Here is a 17,987-nt window from a genome sequence, read left to right on the forward strand (position 1 = left end):
ATACTGAAGCCCTGTCTCCTTCCCACACCGTGCTAATAATATACTTGGGATAAGATGGTGGAAAAAAGAAGGAGAAAAGAGGTGTGGGCCCAGCCTGTGATGATAAAGCTGCTTATTCTGTTATTGTCAGCAGTGCTAAGTCTTCCCTGAAGAAAACTGTGTGGGAGGGCGGAGGGAAAAAGAAACAACTGCCTTCATGCTGAAGAAACTAACACTTGGAGACATGCATGGCAGTGACAACACAGCCATGACAAATGCGTGATTCATACCAGTGGCACTAGCATTAGAATCACCTCAGAAACGCAGGAGCGTCACAATGAGGAAGATCAAAACATGCAGATCTGACAGCACAGGGAGTCTCTGTCCACTGGTCATACTGCAGCTACACAGAAAAATCTGGTTGTTGTTGACTCACTAAACACTAGCGTTTTGTTTGCACATGCTCAGTAACACTGCACCACTTCCCCCCTGACCAACAGTATTTTCTTGGCAGAGAGAGAAGTGGCATCAAGACTCTCTGCTCTGAGACCAGTGCTAATGAAATTCCCTCAGATGGGGCGCTCCTCTGCATGCTGTAGTGCAGTGCAGAAAACACCCGGATATGATTACACATCTACAGTGTGCCCCTCATTCCTTCAGGTGCACGCTCCAGCTATGCCTTTCTAGTCCTCAATGCATAAACGGAGTCATTATTCCAAAGTTGAGCACCAAGAGGAGGGTCTTTGTGTCGTAGGGACACTCTATCTGGTGGGCATCGAGGGTCAGGTCTGCTTTCAAACTTTTTTTAAGGGGATACTTCCAGGAATTAGGTTGATTGGATTTCATGCAGTTAAATACGTAAATAATAGATAATAAATAGATCTTTATCCTTCCCCTTTAGGTGAAGTGTAACGATACTTCTTTTTTTCTTTTTCCAACACCCACCCATCCTTCTTCATGTCATCTTTTCCGCATTTTAAAGGTGGAGTATGTAAGATTTTCAATATTTTCAAAATAAATTAACTAATAAAATAACTACAATCATAATTAGATGTAGGTTCCAGTCTGTCCATATTTGATGCGTTATTAAATTACAAGTTTAATAAACATTTCAACAACAATAGGGCCCTGCCATACTTCGTATGACCCTAATTAATGACAAATGACAAATAGCACTTTTTTTTTACTGGTAGGCAATTATTTAAGAAGGGTCTTTGTCATTAATTAAACTTGTAATATAATAACACATCAAATATGGACAGACTGGAACCTACATGTTTAAAAAAAACTATAATTATGATTGTAGTTATTTATTTAGCGCCGGTAAAACTGGCTGCAGGGCCGAAGTATCAGTTCATTCTGTAAACTTGTCAAATGTTACATGTCTGTACGTCTAACCTTGGACGAGCTGACTCGAACCTTGAATTTCCCCTCGGGGATAAATAAAGTATCTTTGATTTGATTTTATTTGAAAGTTCATAAAACCAGGTTACATTACCTCTGCGTGAACACTAGAGGCAGCTAAAAAGCTAATTTGGTTTGCTAAGGTAACAAAAGCTACTTAAATAGCAACTCTTTGTTTGTTTGATGGTCTGTTTAGAAGGGTTAGGGTTAGAACTGAAAATGACTCGTGCAGAAACATGCATGTCCATGTACGTGACTCGTGTCTAACATTTACTACACTCTTATTGGTTCTGGCATAGAAATATACAGATTTACAAATGTTAGCATGTGGTGTCATATAAAAACAAAAAACAGGGCTTATTGCTCAGTTAGACATGCGAGTTTCTTCTGCAAGTTGGGTAAACTGACTAGAAGCACTCAGAGAACGCAGACTTCCACCAGGCCAGTATCATTTTCTTCTTTTTTTGGCACTGATTGTGGTCATTATTATTACCTGCATCACTGCAGAGGTACTGCATGGAGGCAGCACTGGTCTGTCTGTATGTTAGATACATCACTCAAACAGTTATGGAAGAATATTAATTAAATTTTCAGGAAAATCTCAGAAATAGAAAAAGGAACAAGGGAATAGGTTCTGGGGGTAACCCCGCTTCCCCATCCCCAGTCTGTACCCAGGAAGTTTTAAGAGGATTCTTCACTATGAGGAAATACGGAAAAACTTAAAATAATGCCCACAATTATTGGCAAAAATATTACAAAGGCTTTTGACTGAGATCTGTGCTCTTTAACCACTTCTATTTCCTGATTCAGAAGAAATGCACACACAGCACAAAAAACAAAAAGTCAAGATGCCTGCTCTATTGACAGTGTTTTATATGTGTTTGTCCCTTCCAGGCCACTGTAGTGACCTTGCAACAAAGCAGGTACAAGATGATGCTGCAAAATTTTAGATACAAAATCTCTTATTCTGCAGTTGACAAAACAATAATCTACATGTATATATTCTTGCTAATAATTCTATTTAAAGATATTTCCATGTCTAAATGGGCAACAATGGACCTGAATGAGACTTCATGCTGTCTGTTTTGAAGGTTTTGCAGGTTTAACACCACCTACCAACCTTTTCTTCCAGCTATTACAGATGTTTATCTCAGCCAGGAAAGGCAGCTGTCAGCGACATCACACCAGAACAAGAGTGGACACGTTATTAGTCGCTTGATGAGAACCGAGGAGGGAAAATCTTTGTTTTACAGCTTTGTACTTTCTATGTACCAATATACGCATTTTACTGTCACATGCTGATGTCCTATGTGAAGTGAGAACTACATGATGCAAACTCTGAGCTTTGTAACTATTTACATGCAGAAAAAAGGTAGAAAAACAGAATAAAGAGAAAAATAAGAGCTTTTTAATGCTGATCAGTTTCTGCTGTCCACAACAGAAATCTCCAGGGATTTTCAGGTTTTGTTTATCTGTTGCATTTTTCACTTTTTGTTCTTCCTCTTCCTCTATTCTTTGATTTTTCTTTCAGTAACTAACAATAGTTAAAGCACCTCCAGTCTGCCTTTCGTCTCGCATAGCAGGGGTAGGAAAATCAAAACAAAAAATCAAATATCGGGATTTTTTGCTTGACAATTTTTATAATCGATTTTTCGTTAAAAAAACTTATTTTTCTTTTAAAAATTTTTTTTTTTCAAATAAAATAAATAAAAAAAACCAACATAAATTTTCTGTTATTTTTGGTGTTTTTATTGTTTTTTTGTTTTTTTTTAACTTGTCTTCTTGGGTATTATAGCAGACGAATGATTGTTTGGCTACTGTGTTGTTATTCCTAATTGAAATCAAGAAAAATGACAAGCAAAAAAAAAACTTTAGTACATTTTTTTTTGTTTTTAATCTACAAAAATCAGTAATATGGAAAAGTTGTAAGAATTGCAATTTAAATCGAATCGGCACCCAAATAATCAGAATCGAATCGAATCGGGACGAAAGCATATCGCCACAGCTCTATCGCATAAAATAATTTATTCTTTGGAAACATTTGTTTTTACTAGTGATAACTTATTTAAGAAATGAGTAAGTCTTTTTATTACTGACAGGATTTGGATATTTAACCTGGATAATTTCAGATCCATAAATATAACAAATGGTTTCATTAAGCAACAAACTTCAGCAAAAGCTTAAATATAGGAATGAATGAACTGATGCCAGCTGTAAAAGGTATTAGATGGTAAAAAACTTTACTGACTACAAGTTGATTTTCTGACTTTATTCCTGCACAGCAGTAAGACCCATCACACATATGTAGAATTTCTCCTTCCATGATATCTGAGGGATGACCAGCATGGACTCTTGCATACTTACTCGGCTATTTTAGGGCAAAAGTGTTGCAGGGGATAAAAAGAGATGAGGTATGATCTGGAGATTAGGGTTACACTTTCCATTCCTGTAGCAACAGTGGCCTGGTTTCACTGCGAGGCTTAGAGGCGTTCACACAACACCCCGTCAACTTGTTTCAGACATCTGATGGACACGTTATGAGGAACACGCCCTAATATTCCTGTTTTATTTAACATGTCCTGATATCCGAACTAAAAACGTCCACCAATGGCAAAAAACAAGAGTCCCACTCATTGGACACAAGGCAGGCAGTGACAGCGTCTCTTAAGCTGATTAGTGCTGCAATGAGAAATGGATTTTACTTTGAAAGCTGAATGCTGACTCACTGGGTGACTCATGCACACAGACATTATGTAAAGTTCATGCTTTCCGTTTCGCTCTTTCACAAAGCCGCGATAAAAAACTTCCTCCTCTTTTGTCAAACAGCACATCTGCACATCCGTCCCGTGTAAAGCAAACCGACAGGTTCTGTCGTCTAAGCAGCGCGGTGTGAGAAAACCTGCTCAGCTCTCCTGAGCAGCCACAGGCCTGCATACAGAGTAACCCTGCGGACGCACACAGAACGTCCACTGGAGGAATGAAAAAAAAACAACAAAAAAAAGTCCTAAACTAATGATCCATGCGTTTCTTTGCATGTCCTCCATATGGTTGCAAAATGGCAGACCAATGCCTTGGAGGGATATCGTTATGGCAACTGGCCATTGTTAATGAGGTGTGATTGCCATGGCGATCAAGATCAGGAAAGAGGAGACCCAAAGCTGTTCATTGTTTTGTCTTAGCATGATGCGCTTGTTTCTGATTGGTCTGCTCCATCTGCACAGAGCATCTTGTTGCATTCAAATCCACGTCCACCGGTGAGTGTCGACGCATAAACCCACAACAAACCTCCTGCTCTTATGAGAAACGGGAGAATCAATCATTCATTAACGCCGTTGTGTCTGCGGTCGTCCATAACAACGTGGCGCATGTGAAAACGGACGAAGACAGCAGGTAAAAACAGAGAGGGAACAATCAAACCAGTTCGTGTTTTGTCTATGCCGGTGCATCACGTGTCTGCGAGCCCCCCCCCCCCCCCCCCCCTTTATCTGTCCCCGCTAAGCGCCCGCTCATTGAGGAGGGACACACTTGTGTAGAGTGGCTGCTGGGTAATCGTGTGAATGGAGATTGGTCAGTGGGCAGTGCAGGAAAAGGCCCCAGTGCATGTTGGGAGGCAGCTTTTCGGGTTGGGGTGGGATTGCATAACACAGACATGTGCTCTACAGGGTCGGGATAAACAAACAGGGATCAATACCATCATCAGATCAACACGGAGGCCCCCATGGGGCTGATGTCTGGGTCGTTACAGGTTAAACACACCGACATTCCCCCGACACTCGCAGGTAAACTACGTTGCATTTCATATGAAGGAACGGCAGCAGATGCTTTGAAGGAAAGTTGACACAAGTTCTGTTCCGTCACCACAAGCTGGACGACTGAGACTCAGCTGGCGCTCTCTAGAGGTTAAAAACAACTCCCGCTGATGTCATCGGGGTCATCTCGTGTTAGGATTAAGAGTCCTTGTTGTGTGACAAGCTTTTAGCAAGCAAACACTAAATAAAAGACAACAATCTGCTGCATTATGGGACACGCAAGACTACGAGTAGACTCTTAAAAAAAACTGTCAAATTAGTGAAATCTTCACTGGGAGCTTGTTGCTGTTTTTAATCGGTTACTGTTTCTAGCATCCTGCACATGCATCTCATATTCTTTGTTTGGATTTTTATCGCTGCAGTTTTATCTGAAGCAGGTCTCTGTTGAAAATGAGACATTGTGTCCAGTGGGATCACATATATGAACAAAGGTTAAAAATAAAATGAATAAACTGTGATATCTCTACTGGCGTGAAGGCTTCGACTTTAATAATCCACCTTAATGATTTTCTTTTATCAACTCACCCTTTTATTCGTCTCTTGTGATTTATGCAACTTTCTGAAGCAATAATGGTGAAATTGCTGGAATATCCTGTTAATTTAGCGTTTTCAGGTTCTGCAGCGTATCCTTATGGTCATTATCCAGTACGGTGATTATACTGTCAGATGTTTTATGCTTCCTTCTGTAAATAAATGAAAGCTGTTAAACTGAGTTCTTTAAAAGATTAAATACTCTAAATGCCTAAATTAAAATGATAAAACATGGCAAAAAAGCTCCACAATCTAACCCTGGTATCAGATATAATTTTATCAAATAAACCACAATGATATTTAAAGCAGGTTGACACCTTTTTATTTATCATCTGATGGCTGATGATGATGATGAATATTTGCTGGTTAAAAATCAATTCAGGTACTGTCAGCTGCAGCTCAAAGTGAGGAGAGCAGGTTTATAGGCAGCATTAAGTGTCCCATCATCCAACTCTTGACACTGGTGTGTTGTTAAACACTTCTGAGCTGACAACAAAGCAGCACGGATCGAATGCCTCAAATTGGATTTCATTTTAAAAGTCTCATCCGCTGGATTTTCCTGCAGCAACAGCTGCTTTCTTCTCCCCTTTTTCTGCACAACGTTATGAGGTTTTTTTTTTTCTGCAGCACAGGCCGGATTATTACATCCTGACAAAGACTGCCTTATTAATAGAAGCGAGATGTCTCAGTCTGATGTTTGCCTTCAGCTCAGTCACATCTCTTAAAATATGCCCAAACCTGCGCAGGTGAGGACAGTGTGTTGACTCTCAACTCAGCACCGTGTCGCTGCATACATCCTCTCACTCTAAAAATAGACAGGAAGCGCCTAAACAGGCGATACTGCCATTGTCACAGAGAAGCAGCATCCAAGGGTGAATAAATACGTCGTGTGTATCTGGTTGTATATATAGGTCTGTGTGCTCTGTCTGTCATGATTCACGAAAGACGAATACATCCCGCAGAAAATTAGGACACAGCACATGCAACTGCCGGTGCACACGGACCAAAAATAGGCAGACAAAAGAGATGAAGTGATGCACACGTGCGACAGAGGAATAATTCATCAGTATTGTTTCCATTAGCGAACCAGTGAAGAAAGAAAGACTGCAGGACTGTTTGCTCCTTTCCTCAAGCAGCAACTCAAAATTGAACACATTTTTCTCAGTCTGTCTGATGTGGCTGCAGCTTTTTGCATGACCTCTCCGGGTGACAGGTGCTTAATGACCATAAATGACTCCGGAATGATGTTTAGTTATATCATCAAAGCATGGAGGGGTTGGTGTGTGTGTGTGTGTGTGTGTGTGTGTGTGTGTGTGGAGGGGTAAAGCTGTAGAGGAGAGTCCGGTGACAGTTTACATAAGGTCTGACACTGCAACGTCATTCCGTTCGTATCAACAGATGCCGGGAATGTGATGCAAAAATGAGCTTTTTCATGCAGAGACTCGGGTCCAGGCAGCAAAGCAGAAAAAAAAAACTGCTCGGTCTAAACAATTACAGCCTGGGAAGTGCAGCCATTTCTATTGAGCTGCTGCTGCTCCTGATGCTGCTGCAGCGCAGAGAGGATGTGAAAAAACAGATTGGACAAGATTACATAATCCAGACAGTCTAAGTCACAGAGGGCAACTATTGTAGGTAGGCTACCTGCTGTCTCTCTGTCTACATTGGTCTTCATAGCCATCATCGTGACAGGAATAATTGCTTCCTTCCTCTTATTGGTCTAATCCAATGGGACTACAGATATAGCAAGACTGCATTAAGGCTGGCAAAAGGACCTCTCCATTGTGTGGCAGCAGGTCTTCTTTGTCAAATGCAGCTGATTTATAGAACTGATAAAAGGAGAGCGACTGCAGAGAGGAGGAGAAGATACTAAGGGTCGCATGCATGAAATGGCTGCCATAAAGTCACATAAAGATTAATAATAATCTCAATTTCTATATTTCAGGGAAGATGGTTTGAGTCTTGCAATGTAAGACATAACACTGAGTGCTAGGTTGTGTTATCAGTAGATTATATATGCAGAAGAAAAGATGTTTGATGGAATAATTTTGAAGGATAACGTTCTTTTTTTTTCCTATATTCAATAAGTAAATAATAAATCCTCCCATGACAAAAAAGAAAATCATCTCAGTCTTTTAGGTTATGATTTTGAAAAAAATCATTAATAAAAGATGGAGACTGTTATTTACAAGCGAAAAACAGTCTTGAGGTAAAATTGTAAAAAAAAAGAAAAAAAAAGAAAAAAAAAAAAGTTAAACAAGAAAGATTAAAGGGATTATGAAGTTGATTATAAATGAAGTAACCAAACACAGGTTTAGATATGTTTGAAGTTGAACTAAAACACATTGACTGAAACAAATGCCATATAAGTATGAAAGCTTTACGTACTTTTTATGCGTAATTTACGCATGAACTCATGATGGATGGCTCATATATCCACTGCGTGTTATGACTAATAAGGCATGTATTAGAGATGAATAATCTGCCGGATGGATGATGACATCCCAAACACAAACACTCATCCAACCAGCCTCTTCCACCACCACCCCTTTCCCTCCCCTCACCTGTCCTTTTACGAGGCTGGCAGCGAATTGCCTCATGACCGCCTCCACCGTGTAGGCGCTGGACCATCCGCGGGGGGTCAACAGCTCCATGCATATGGCCCCACCATCCAAAACGTAGCCGTTCTCCAACCGGGGCGTCAGGACCCGCATGAACGGCGGCGAGAAGGGGAAATTATCAGGAAAGGTGACGTTGAGCAGTATGAACTCGGTGCTGGTCTCCTTCATGTCCTGCCAAAGCGCCGAGTCCTTGTCTACCTGGTGCAGCTTGACGTTCCAGTCATACAGGTTGTCCTCCACCAGCTCCACCGTGATGAAGTTGTCCCCTAACCTCTTGATCTCTTGTAGCTCCTTCATCAGCCTCCGCGTCCGGACCTGGGTGCAGTGTTGCCGGTGAGGCGCCAGCGGTGGGATGGAGGAGGCACTGGTGGCTTTACTCCCGCCTCCTCCCGTCTGCTGCTTCTCCTTTGCATCCTTTCCCTGCTTCTCTTTGCCAGTCGGCTTGTCCTTGCCGTGCTGGTCCAGCTTCCTCGCCTTAATCTCCGGAGTGCTCAGGATGTTGGTTTCGTTGGCGGTCTGACAGTGTTTGTTGGCGTTGTTCTTCTGGTTCCCTTTGGTTCCCTTTAACGAGCCCTGGTGGTGCTTCGGGTCCTCTGTGTCTCGGTCGTGCAGGCGGATCAGACCGATCTTCCGCAGTAGGGTGGCCATAATTTTCTTTATAGACTTTATATCTCTGATCCTTCCCCCCGCACAGGGGCAAGATTCACTCTTTTCTTTCCCCCACTCGGTTTCTGTTCACACAAGCGACCTTTTACTGGTGCTGATTATTAACCTTGTTATACCGCAACCCCCCCTCTGTTCGCTGCAGCCTCAGGATGAAGAGAACCGGGGGAGATCTGTGCCGTTTTCTCCTCACTGCATCCTCCTGACAGCGCCACTGTCAAAGCAAGAACAGCAAAACAACAAATAAACGCAAGCTCTAGATGAAAATCCACATGAAATAAAACAATGTTGACAAAGAAACCAGTGAAATGTCTTATTTTTTCCCTCTCTTCTCAGAAATGGACGCACATCCTGACTGCAGTTGTTCCACTGATAGGACGATCCGTTACGCAGAGGCAATTAAGTGATCCTATAATACACTGGAAGAGAGGCATGTATAGGCCCAACTATTATACCGTCATAGCGAAAACACTCAGGCTTTTAAAGGAAAATCAAAGGAAGGTACAAAGGCTACATGTTGGACAATCAGCCTACAGAACGAAAAGAATGTCATCATGAGCTCTAATGTTGTTACAGCGTAAGAAACATTTATATTTGATCAGAAATAGGACATGTAGTCTATTGAATATAAAAAAAACCAACAACATTATAATGGTTATTTTACGAGATACCACAATACACAGGGTATACATATATATATATATATATATATATATATATATATATATATATATATATATATATATATATATATATATATATATATATATATATATATATATATATATATATGTATATATATATGTTAACAGCATTGTCCATATTTTATCCATGCTCTATATGAATGAAATAGTAATTTCTCAGCGTGTATTCTCCAGCGTGACCCTACGTTTCAGAGCAGCAATCCGACAGAAGCCTGGTCTTACCGGGTACCGATGAAATCCCGACTTCTGTCCCGTTTCTGTGTCCTGCTATGTTCCGTGGAAACACCGAGAAAAAGCTCCACCATCCAGTGGACCTGCTGTCGGTGAGAGCTGCAGTGAGGAAGAAGAAGAGGAGGAGGAGAACCTTTGATGTGTTTGTGTGTGTGTGTGTGTGTGTGTGAGTGTATGTGTGTGCAGCTGCAGCAGCTCCTGCTTTAATGCAACCGAGAACGAGCCAGCCCCCAGTAATCCTCCTGCTTCCTCTGAGCCGAGTTGTGCTCGCATGGGGGCTCAACAATAAAAGCACTCATGTCCATACGCGTTCGGGACTAGTTTCTGTGTTAGTCTGTAGCTCCTTTTACATGTTTAATTTGACTTAACTTACAGTAAATTCACAGGACACGTTTTAGGCACACATGTTCAGTGTTTTCTCTTGATAAATAATCAATCGACCAATCAAATGGCAGCCACTTTTGGAGATAGTCAAGACTGGGTTTTAAGTGACTTTGCTGACATTTAGGTTGGTCTGATTATTTCAGAAACTGCTGATCCACTGGGATTTTCACATACATCCCTGTCTGGGGTTCACAGAGAATGGTCTGAAAAGAGAGTATAACCAGTCAGAAGTTGTCTAAATGAAAATGTAGACAACTGAGGCTACATTTCACCAAAAACTGGAGAACAGAAGGTTAGGAAAAAAAGTTCCCTGTTCTGAAGTGTCTTCATTAGAGCAGTAACATTCAGATGGAAAGATGAGAATTTAGAGTAAAAGACATGAAAACATGAGCCCGACCTGCCTTGTATCATTAATTCAGGCAGCTGTTGGAGGTGTTGTGATGCAGGAACATTTCTTTGTACACTTTGTACAAACTAACATAACACCACGAGGCAACCTGAGTACCGCTGCTGACCATGTTGATTATTTTATGACCGCAGTGTGGCATCCTCTCAAGGCTACTTTCAGCAGGATAATGCACCATATAAACAAAGCTCCAACTTCTTTCTTGAGCATAATGAGTTCACTGAGCTTCCCATGGCCTCTACAGTCACCAGATCTCCATCCGACAGAGCACTTCCAGGACGTGGTGGAACAGGAGACTCATCATGGATGTGCAGCTGACAAATCTGTTGCAACTGTGTGATGTTATCGTGTCAATAGCAGAAAATCTCTGAGGAATGTTTCCAATGCCTTATTGAATCTATTGATTATATTTAGTAATATCCTTGCTTTTATGTTGAAAGGAATTACTGACTTCCTGTCTAATTCCATGTAACTTATTATTCGCGGGTTTCCTGGTAAGAGTGAAAATGGCAGAAGTGAAGAGAGTAATGTCACTGACAGTGACATTCACTTTCACTTTTAGTCTCACTGCATATTTAATGTGAAATCACAATTCACTGTAATCTGAGTTCCGGGTTATTTTGCAGGTTAAATGGAAACAGCAGGTTTTTACAATGCATCTCAGGTCTACCTCTGTGTTGGTAAATCTCACAAAGAAGTCCTCCGTTCCTTCTGTATTTAAGTAGACAACTACAAAAAAGCACAACAAATATTAAAAAAATGATCCCCAATTTCCTCCCGGTTGTTATAAATACTTTATTGTTTGTTATATGTTTAACTTCGTGGGTTGCAATGAAGGTTTCTCTGTTATTTCCATGTGCCGTGAAGAAAATATATGTAACATAACCAACATGTGACTGATTTTCTTATCATTTCTACATCTTCTAAAAGTTTAAAGTGGACTATTAAGCAGACCAGAGTGGAGACAGGTCATAAAGTAAAAGGTTTATTGAAGATTGTCAGGGGCTCTAGGAAACAGTTCAAACTTGAGATTTGAGTCAAGCAGAAAGGCGAGGTTGATTAATTCCTGAGTTGATGATCGGCACATGAACTTAAGGTTACTGGTTATTTAGTCTGACTGTTTTATGTCCTGATTTCACCCAGGACGATGAACTCAGAATCCTGCCAAACTACACCTCTGGCTCAGGTAAGAAATAGCTACCAGAAGTAAACAACCAGTCAATCACCGTGGCCATAGTTCTGTACTTTAAACAATGCATTTCAATCAGTTATAATATATGTAATATAATAAAATATATTTAGTCATCTGTGAACTGGACAGGACTGGAAAACACCATCCAATATGTTTAACCAGCCCATTCTAAACAATTGGATGGCAATAAAAGCAGTGTGTGTTTTTGTGTTTTGGAGGCGTGCCTTTGGGTGGAAGTTTGAAGAAAGAGGTTTGGGCTTTTAAATTGTGTATTTTCAATTGTAGCTAGCTTGAGCCATTTTTCCAGGATCTTCTATCCTACATTTAAGGTCCAATTTTGCCATGTTTGAAGGGGAAATTGGCATTTTGTGATAATCTACTATTTTATATATATATTTTTATACTTTGCATGCTTTCCATGTTGACATTTCATGCTATGTTGGTGTAAGAAAATTTATTTTGCTTTGTTTTAGACGAGTAGAAATAGACCTTTCATTATTCATATGTAGGTGTTTTACTGATTTAATTGGGTCTGTTGGGCTTATAAGCAAATTTGTTTATATATTTGTGTATGTAAACATAGTATCACAGAGAACTTGTAGCCTTATCTTATGCAGGTTAACCAACAGGAGAAGTTGGTGATATAAATTAAATTGATTACTTAGGGTTAATATTGGCTTTGGCCAAACTTAATCTCCAGAAGAAATTTTTTTATACCAGAATTAATTTTCTTCTAAATTAATTTTCTTAGTGTTTTCCACTTTAGGTAATCTTCTATATAAATACATATTATTCAGTTTATAATTTAATTCCCCTTTATTGTATGTATATATATATATATATATATATATATATATATATATATATATATATATATATATATATATATATATATATATATATATATAGATATAGATATATAAAAACAGTAACATATATTATTATGTTCTAGGTCTCTGAACCTTTATATATATATATATATATATATATATATATATATATATATATATATATATAAAAACAATAACATATATTATTATGTTCTAGGTCTCTGAACATTTTTTGACAAACAATACGTTTTTCTTGCTTTCTTCAGGTATTTTTTCAGTTATTTGACAAAACAATGTCATTTAAATAAATAAATAAATAAATAAATAAATAGTTAATGTTCAGTTCAGTGTGACTCTTAAATTTGAAGTAGATACTGTAATTTTTGTTTTTCCAAGGCTAAAATCATTGAGCACCCTTTTTTTTTTAATGCTCTGTTATTAACTTGTTCTGCTCAGACATCACAGCTGGATTTCTTTAAAAATGAACAATATCCATTTGTTTACCCATAAGGATATTATTTATTTCATGGACGACCTGGACACAAGCATCTCAGATGTTGTTAATCTCATAATCATGCTGGGTAAATATCACATTCATAGCTGTAAATGGAAAAAATGCATTCCATCATTCAATGGGTTTATGAATGGCTTCACCTGTTACTTTAAATCACTTCTAAATCAATGTCTAGTCCACAAGAGCCTAAAAGCTAAATCAAATTATACTTGTATCTGTATGTCCTTGCTGTCTTAATATGTCTTGTAAGTTGTGCTATCCTGTTTTTCATAATTTTATTTTTGCCTCTTGTTTTTGTTCTTTGTTTTTTTTTTATGAGAAATGTACCGTTTCACACATCTCTCTACCACTGTCACTTTGTTTATTGTCGTCTGTTTGTACCCTGACTTGTTGTACACTTTTTAATAGTCGAATAAATCATTAAAAAAAAAAATTGCCCACATACAGACCAATGAACGCTAAATTGGGAAAAAAAAAGTTCACTATGACTCAATTTCTTCACAAAGGCGATTCTGCCTCACTCTTAGCACGACGTTTTAATTCGCAGTACGTCAGTGTGTTACCGAGGTAGCAGTGCAGCGCCCTAAACGATAGGCTGATATCTGGCCGTAAAGTGCTGCGGTGTCGTAGCTGCCATGTCGTTGTTAGCTAACAGTAAACATCGATAATTAGATAAAGATATTTTCCCCAATCGGTCGGGTTTTCCTGAACTTTGTCGCTGTTTACAAACACTTAACGAAAAATGGCTGAAAAATTTGACAACCTCGAGGAGCATCTGGAGAAATTTATCGAGAACATCCGACAGCTGGGAATCATCGTCAGCGACTTCCAGCCGAGCAGCCAAGCAGTCCTCAACCAGAAACTGTGAGTTTTTACTCTGATCCACACAAACAGGGACATTTCCAGCCTGTTGAGACGCTTTGTTAACATTTCTTCCCAGAAATTTCATGATATCTGGACTGCAGGACATCGAGAAGTGCCGCCAGCAGCTTCATGAGATCAATGTCCCGCTGGAAGTCTTCGAGTGAGTCCATCTCCTGGGTTTTTATTGACCGAAAAAAGTTTATTTGAACATAATGAAATCTAAAAACAAGAAAATAGAAATAAAAGATGAGAAAACGTTCAAAAAGAGTGGGTAGAAGCATAAGTTTATATGTAATCCCACCCCAGTGATGAGCAACACAATATCAATAACAACAATATTAACCCATAGCAATACAACTTAAAAAAAAAAAATACTACTATTACTACTACTAATAATAATCATAATAATCAAAATAATAATATCCTTTATATGTCATAATCTATATGAATACAATAAGCAGTTACAGTGATGAGCAACACACTCTCAATAACAATAACCTATATATATGTATATACAGTAGCAACCAAGTATATTAGTAATACCTGTATAAATAATAATAATAATAATAACAAATAACAGATGACAAAATGTTCAAAAGGAGTGGGTAGAAGCATAAGATTATATGTAATCCCACCCCAGTGATGACCAACACAATCACAATAACAACAATATTAACCCATAGCAATACAACTTAAAAAAAAAAAAAAAAAAAAAAGAATAATTTTGTCCTTTTATATTTCATAATCTATATGAATACAATAAGCAGTTACAGTGATGGAGCAATGCAGTAATAATGACAATAATAATAATAATAAAAACAATAGCAACATATATATCAACAATAATAATTGAACTGCTCAGTGTATGTAATATGTCTTCATTCTATAATATTTCTATACTGCTCAATTATCATGTCTTTGTATATTGACTCTGGACACTGCCTGTAATTTTCTCCCTGTATGGCTGTGTTGCCATATGGCTGGATAACAAACGTGAATGCAGTTTATCAATTGCTTTATGTTGTTATTGTTTTCCCATATTGCTGGTAATACATAAACGGGTGCGCTAAGATCACACACGTCGCTTAGAGCAGTGTTTTTCAACCTTTTTTTTTGAGCCAAGGCACATTTTTTTTCTCACCGAAAACTCACAAAGCACACTACAAACCAAAATGTTGTTGTTTTTTTTTTTTTTTTAAAAGCCCATATTAATATAAAGTCCACCTTGTGAAAGTGGCCTTGAAAAGAAATACGATAAACCCAAGAAAAAGGAATTTTATTATCTTTCACCTGTGCCCTGGATGAACACAGAGCTGCTTTTTAGACTAATCAGGTGAAATTGGATATTTCCCAGGGCACACCTGATAATCTCTCAGGGCACACTAGTGTGCCACAGCACAGTGGTTGAAAAACACTGGTTTAGAGTCAAAATTACGTTGGAACTTTATTACAACTCGTTTCGACTGAACGGCATCCTTCCCTCTCGGCTGTTTATTCGTACTGGTCTCATCATACTGGTCTTTTTCACCATGAGTTAGAACAGAGTTAACATTTGGCATACACTAACTCTTAAAATAGCATATCTTAAATAAGTAGGTTTCAAAATAACATATCCAAAAGTGCTGTCAGTGTTTTAGGGAATTGAATGCTGGTATAAATGACTAAATCTGGCTTTTTAGATTTTATTCTGCTTTATTTGTGCTTCATAATGAAATCTTCTGGTATGAAATCTTGGGTTTGAAGGTACATTGATCAAGGTCGAAACCCTCAGCTTTACACCAAGGAATGTCTGGAGCGAGCCTTGGCGAGGAACGAGCAGGTCAAAGGAAAGATAGACACCATGACGGTAAGAGATTATCCCAGGGACATTGAGGTTTCCCACCAGTGACCCTCCTTGTAAAATGCTTCTAGGCATTTTTAGAGTTGATACGTCAAAGTGTATGTCCTCACATATCCTTGCAGCTTTTTGTTCTGTGTGTGTTAGAAAGCAATACCCAATCATTCAGTTAATTTGAGTAACATGTTCACTTATTGCTTGATATAAGTAGACATAAAGAGATTTTATTTTGGCCGCCCTTGTCATAAACACACAATTCTATTTATTTTCTTGATAAAATGAGAAGTAATTATGGTTTTATTTAACCAAACTACTTTTTAATTTTGGTCTTTTTTCCCCCGTTCACTGTAGAAATTCAAGAGCCTTTTGATTTCTGAGCTCAGCAAAGTTTTTCCTGAAGACATGGCCAAGTATAAAGCTATCCATGGAGAGGACGCCCCCTCCTAGAGACTGCTGCACTGTGAGCCCAGAGCTTCAACCTGTGGTCCCTGAAATACAAGCCTGGATGGGGATGAAGCAGGGTGCTCTGTGGTTGCACAGACGTGATAATAACAAATTGTTCCTCATAAAACTTGTGATGCTGTTGCTGGTTATTGATCCTGAAGGTTGTTGACTTCCTCATGCTATTTATGCACTGCATTGCAAGAATACAAAGTTTATGCATGGACAATATATGATCAGCAGTGTTTGTTCCAGCTTCCCACTCCACAAGCAGAGACTTAGCATTGAATTGTTTCAATCATGTGTAAATATTGCCTATTTATACTCATTTTTCTCTACAGTTTATATTGCGTCTTTACCATTCTGCATATTACATTTCTATGGCAGACAGTTCATAACATTTTGTATGAAGCTCAGGTTTATAGTGGCCTTGATGGCTGAATGCAAATGTTGAGTGCAGTTCTGTGCCTCTTCACTTGATATGGTCAAAAATGAGTCCAGTTGTTTTTTTTGTATTGTGTTTGTAAATAAATGGTCCTTTTGAAACTATTGTGTTTGTTTTATTTAGTTTATGTAACAAGCAGAAATTTATATGATTTACCTGTAGGTGACCTCAACCGAGGAGGCAGAGATCTTATTATCATGTAAAATAACCAAAAACTTTTCACTAGCAGCAGAATCTGCATGTTTTTAAATTTAGATACATCCATTTTATATAAACGTTACTGCAAATATCAGTTTTATGTTGTTTAAAAGAAGGAAGTTGGATCAATAACATGCATTCAAAACCACAATGAGGGAAATCAGTCAGACGTGTTGGTCTGACACAACGATCCTGATGATTGAAGGTTGTTTAGTTTCTTTTTCTTTCATGTGAATAATTAAACTGGTGTTGATTTGAAACAAAAAAACAAAAAAAAGGTCATATTTAAACTTTAAACCGTATGGTGAAACATAAAACTCAGCAACCTTTACACGTTGGTGGTAGAGCATCTCAACTAATTATTGATACAAAACAGCATCCTGAAGAGCATAAATCTTCCTGAAGGAAAATGACAGAATTTAAATGTAGAAAGACTAAACTGCAAAAAAAAAAAAAAAAAACACACATGGGAACTTAATCTGCAATAGTCATTATTAAGAGTTTGTGAAATCTGGATGATAGTGCAAAGTGGAAACATTCCTGTGTGGTTCTCAGGCAGTACCGCATAAATACAAAGACAATATTCTGTTGTGGTCATCACATGAAACACTTATGAAACACTTATTAAAACTACAGAGCCCAGAAAAAGACTCAAACAAGAACCAGAAATGGTAAGTCTCTGTGTCTGAGCTTGTTAAGAATGAGCTGTGGTCTAATTTATGAGAATATGAAATGCTTTTAGGAAATCCTGACCACAATGTCCTCCAGGTTGTAGAGCAAAGAGAGCATCCAGGATGTTACCTGCACATGTTCAAAAGCTTGTGTCCATGATGGAATGGGGGTGCATTAGAGCACACAACATGAAGGTACCATTAATGCTGAATGATTTGTTCAGACTACAGAGCAACACACTTGTCTGCACATCATCTTATAGTGT

At 38.5% G+C, this 17,987-nt stretch overlaps 2 protein-coding genes across 3 annotated transcripts in view; one reads left to right on the forward strand and one right to left on the reverse strand.

Annotated features, from left to right (window-relative positions):
- ube2ql1 (ubiquitin conjugating enzyme E2 QL1) overlaps positions 1–10,098 on the reverse strand; it is a 28,720-nt gene extending 18,622 nt beyond the window's left edge. For both annotated transcript variants that reach the window (XR_013771724.1, XM_079258969.1), the window contains exons 1-2: positions 9,931–10,098; positions 8,285–9,218 (exon numbers count right to left, since the gene is read on the reverse strand). Coding sequence is in view for 1 of the 2 variants with exons in the window: in XM_079258969.1 (XP_079115095.1) it covers positions 8,285–8,989 (705 nt within the window). In the remaining variant the exon portion in view is untranslated. The remainder of the gene's footprint in view (positions 1–8,284; positions 9,219–9,930) is intronic.
- A 3,795-nt stretch (positions 10,099–13,893) lies between these two features.
- On the forward strand, positions 13,894–16,956 carry med10 (mediator complex subunit 10). Its single transcript, XM_079259202.1, has 4 exons — positions 13,894–14,129; positions 14,206–14,289; positions 15,873–15,975; positions 16,318–16,956. Exons 1-4 carry the CDS (start codon positions 14,008–14,010, stop codon positions 16,411–16,413), a joined length of 405 nt encoding a protein of 134 aa, XP_079115328.1. The 5' UTR covers positions 13,894–14,007; the 3' UTR covers positions 16,414–16,956.
- The last annotated feature ends 1,031 nt before the right edge of the window (positions 16,957–17,987 follow it).

Source organism: Telmatherina bonti, assembly GCF_933228915.1.
Source record: "Telmatherina bonti genome assembly, chromosome: 19".
Classification (NCBI taxonomy): domain Eukaryota; kingdom Metazoa; phylum Chordata; class Actinopteri; order Atheriniformes; family Telmatherinidae; genus Telmatherina; species Telmatherina bonti.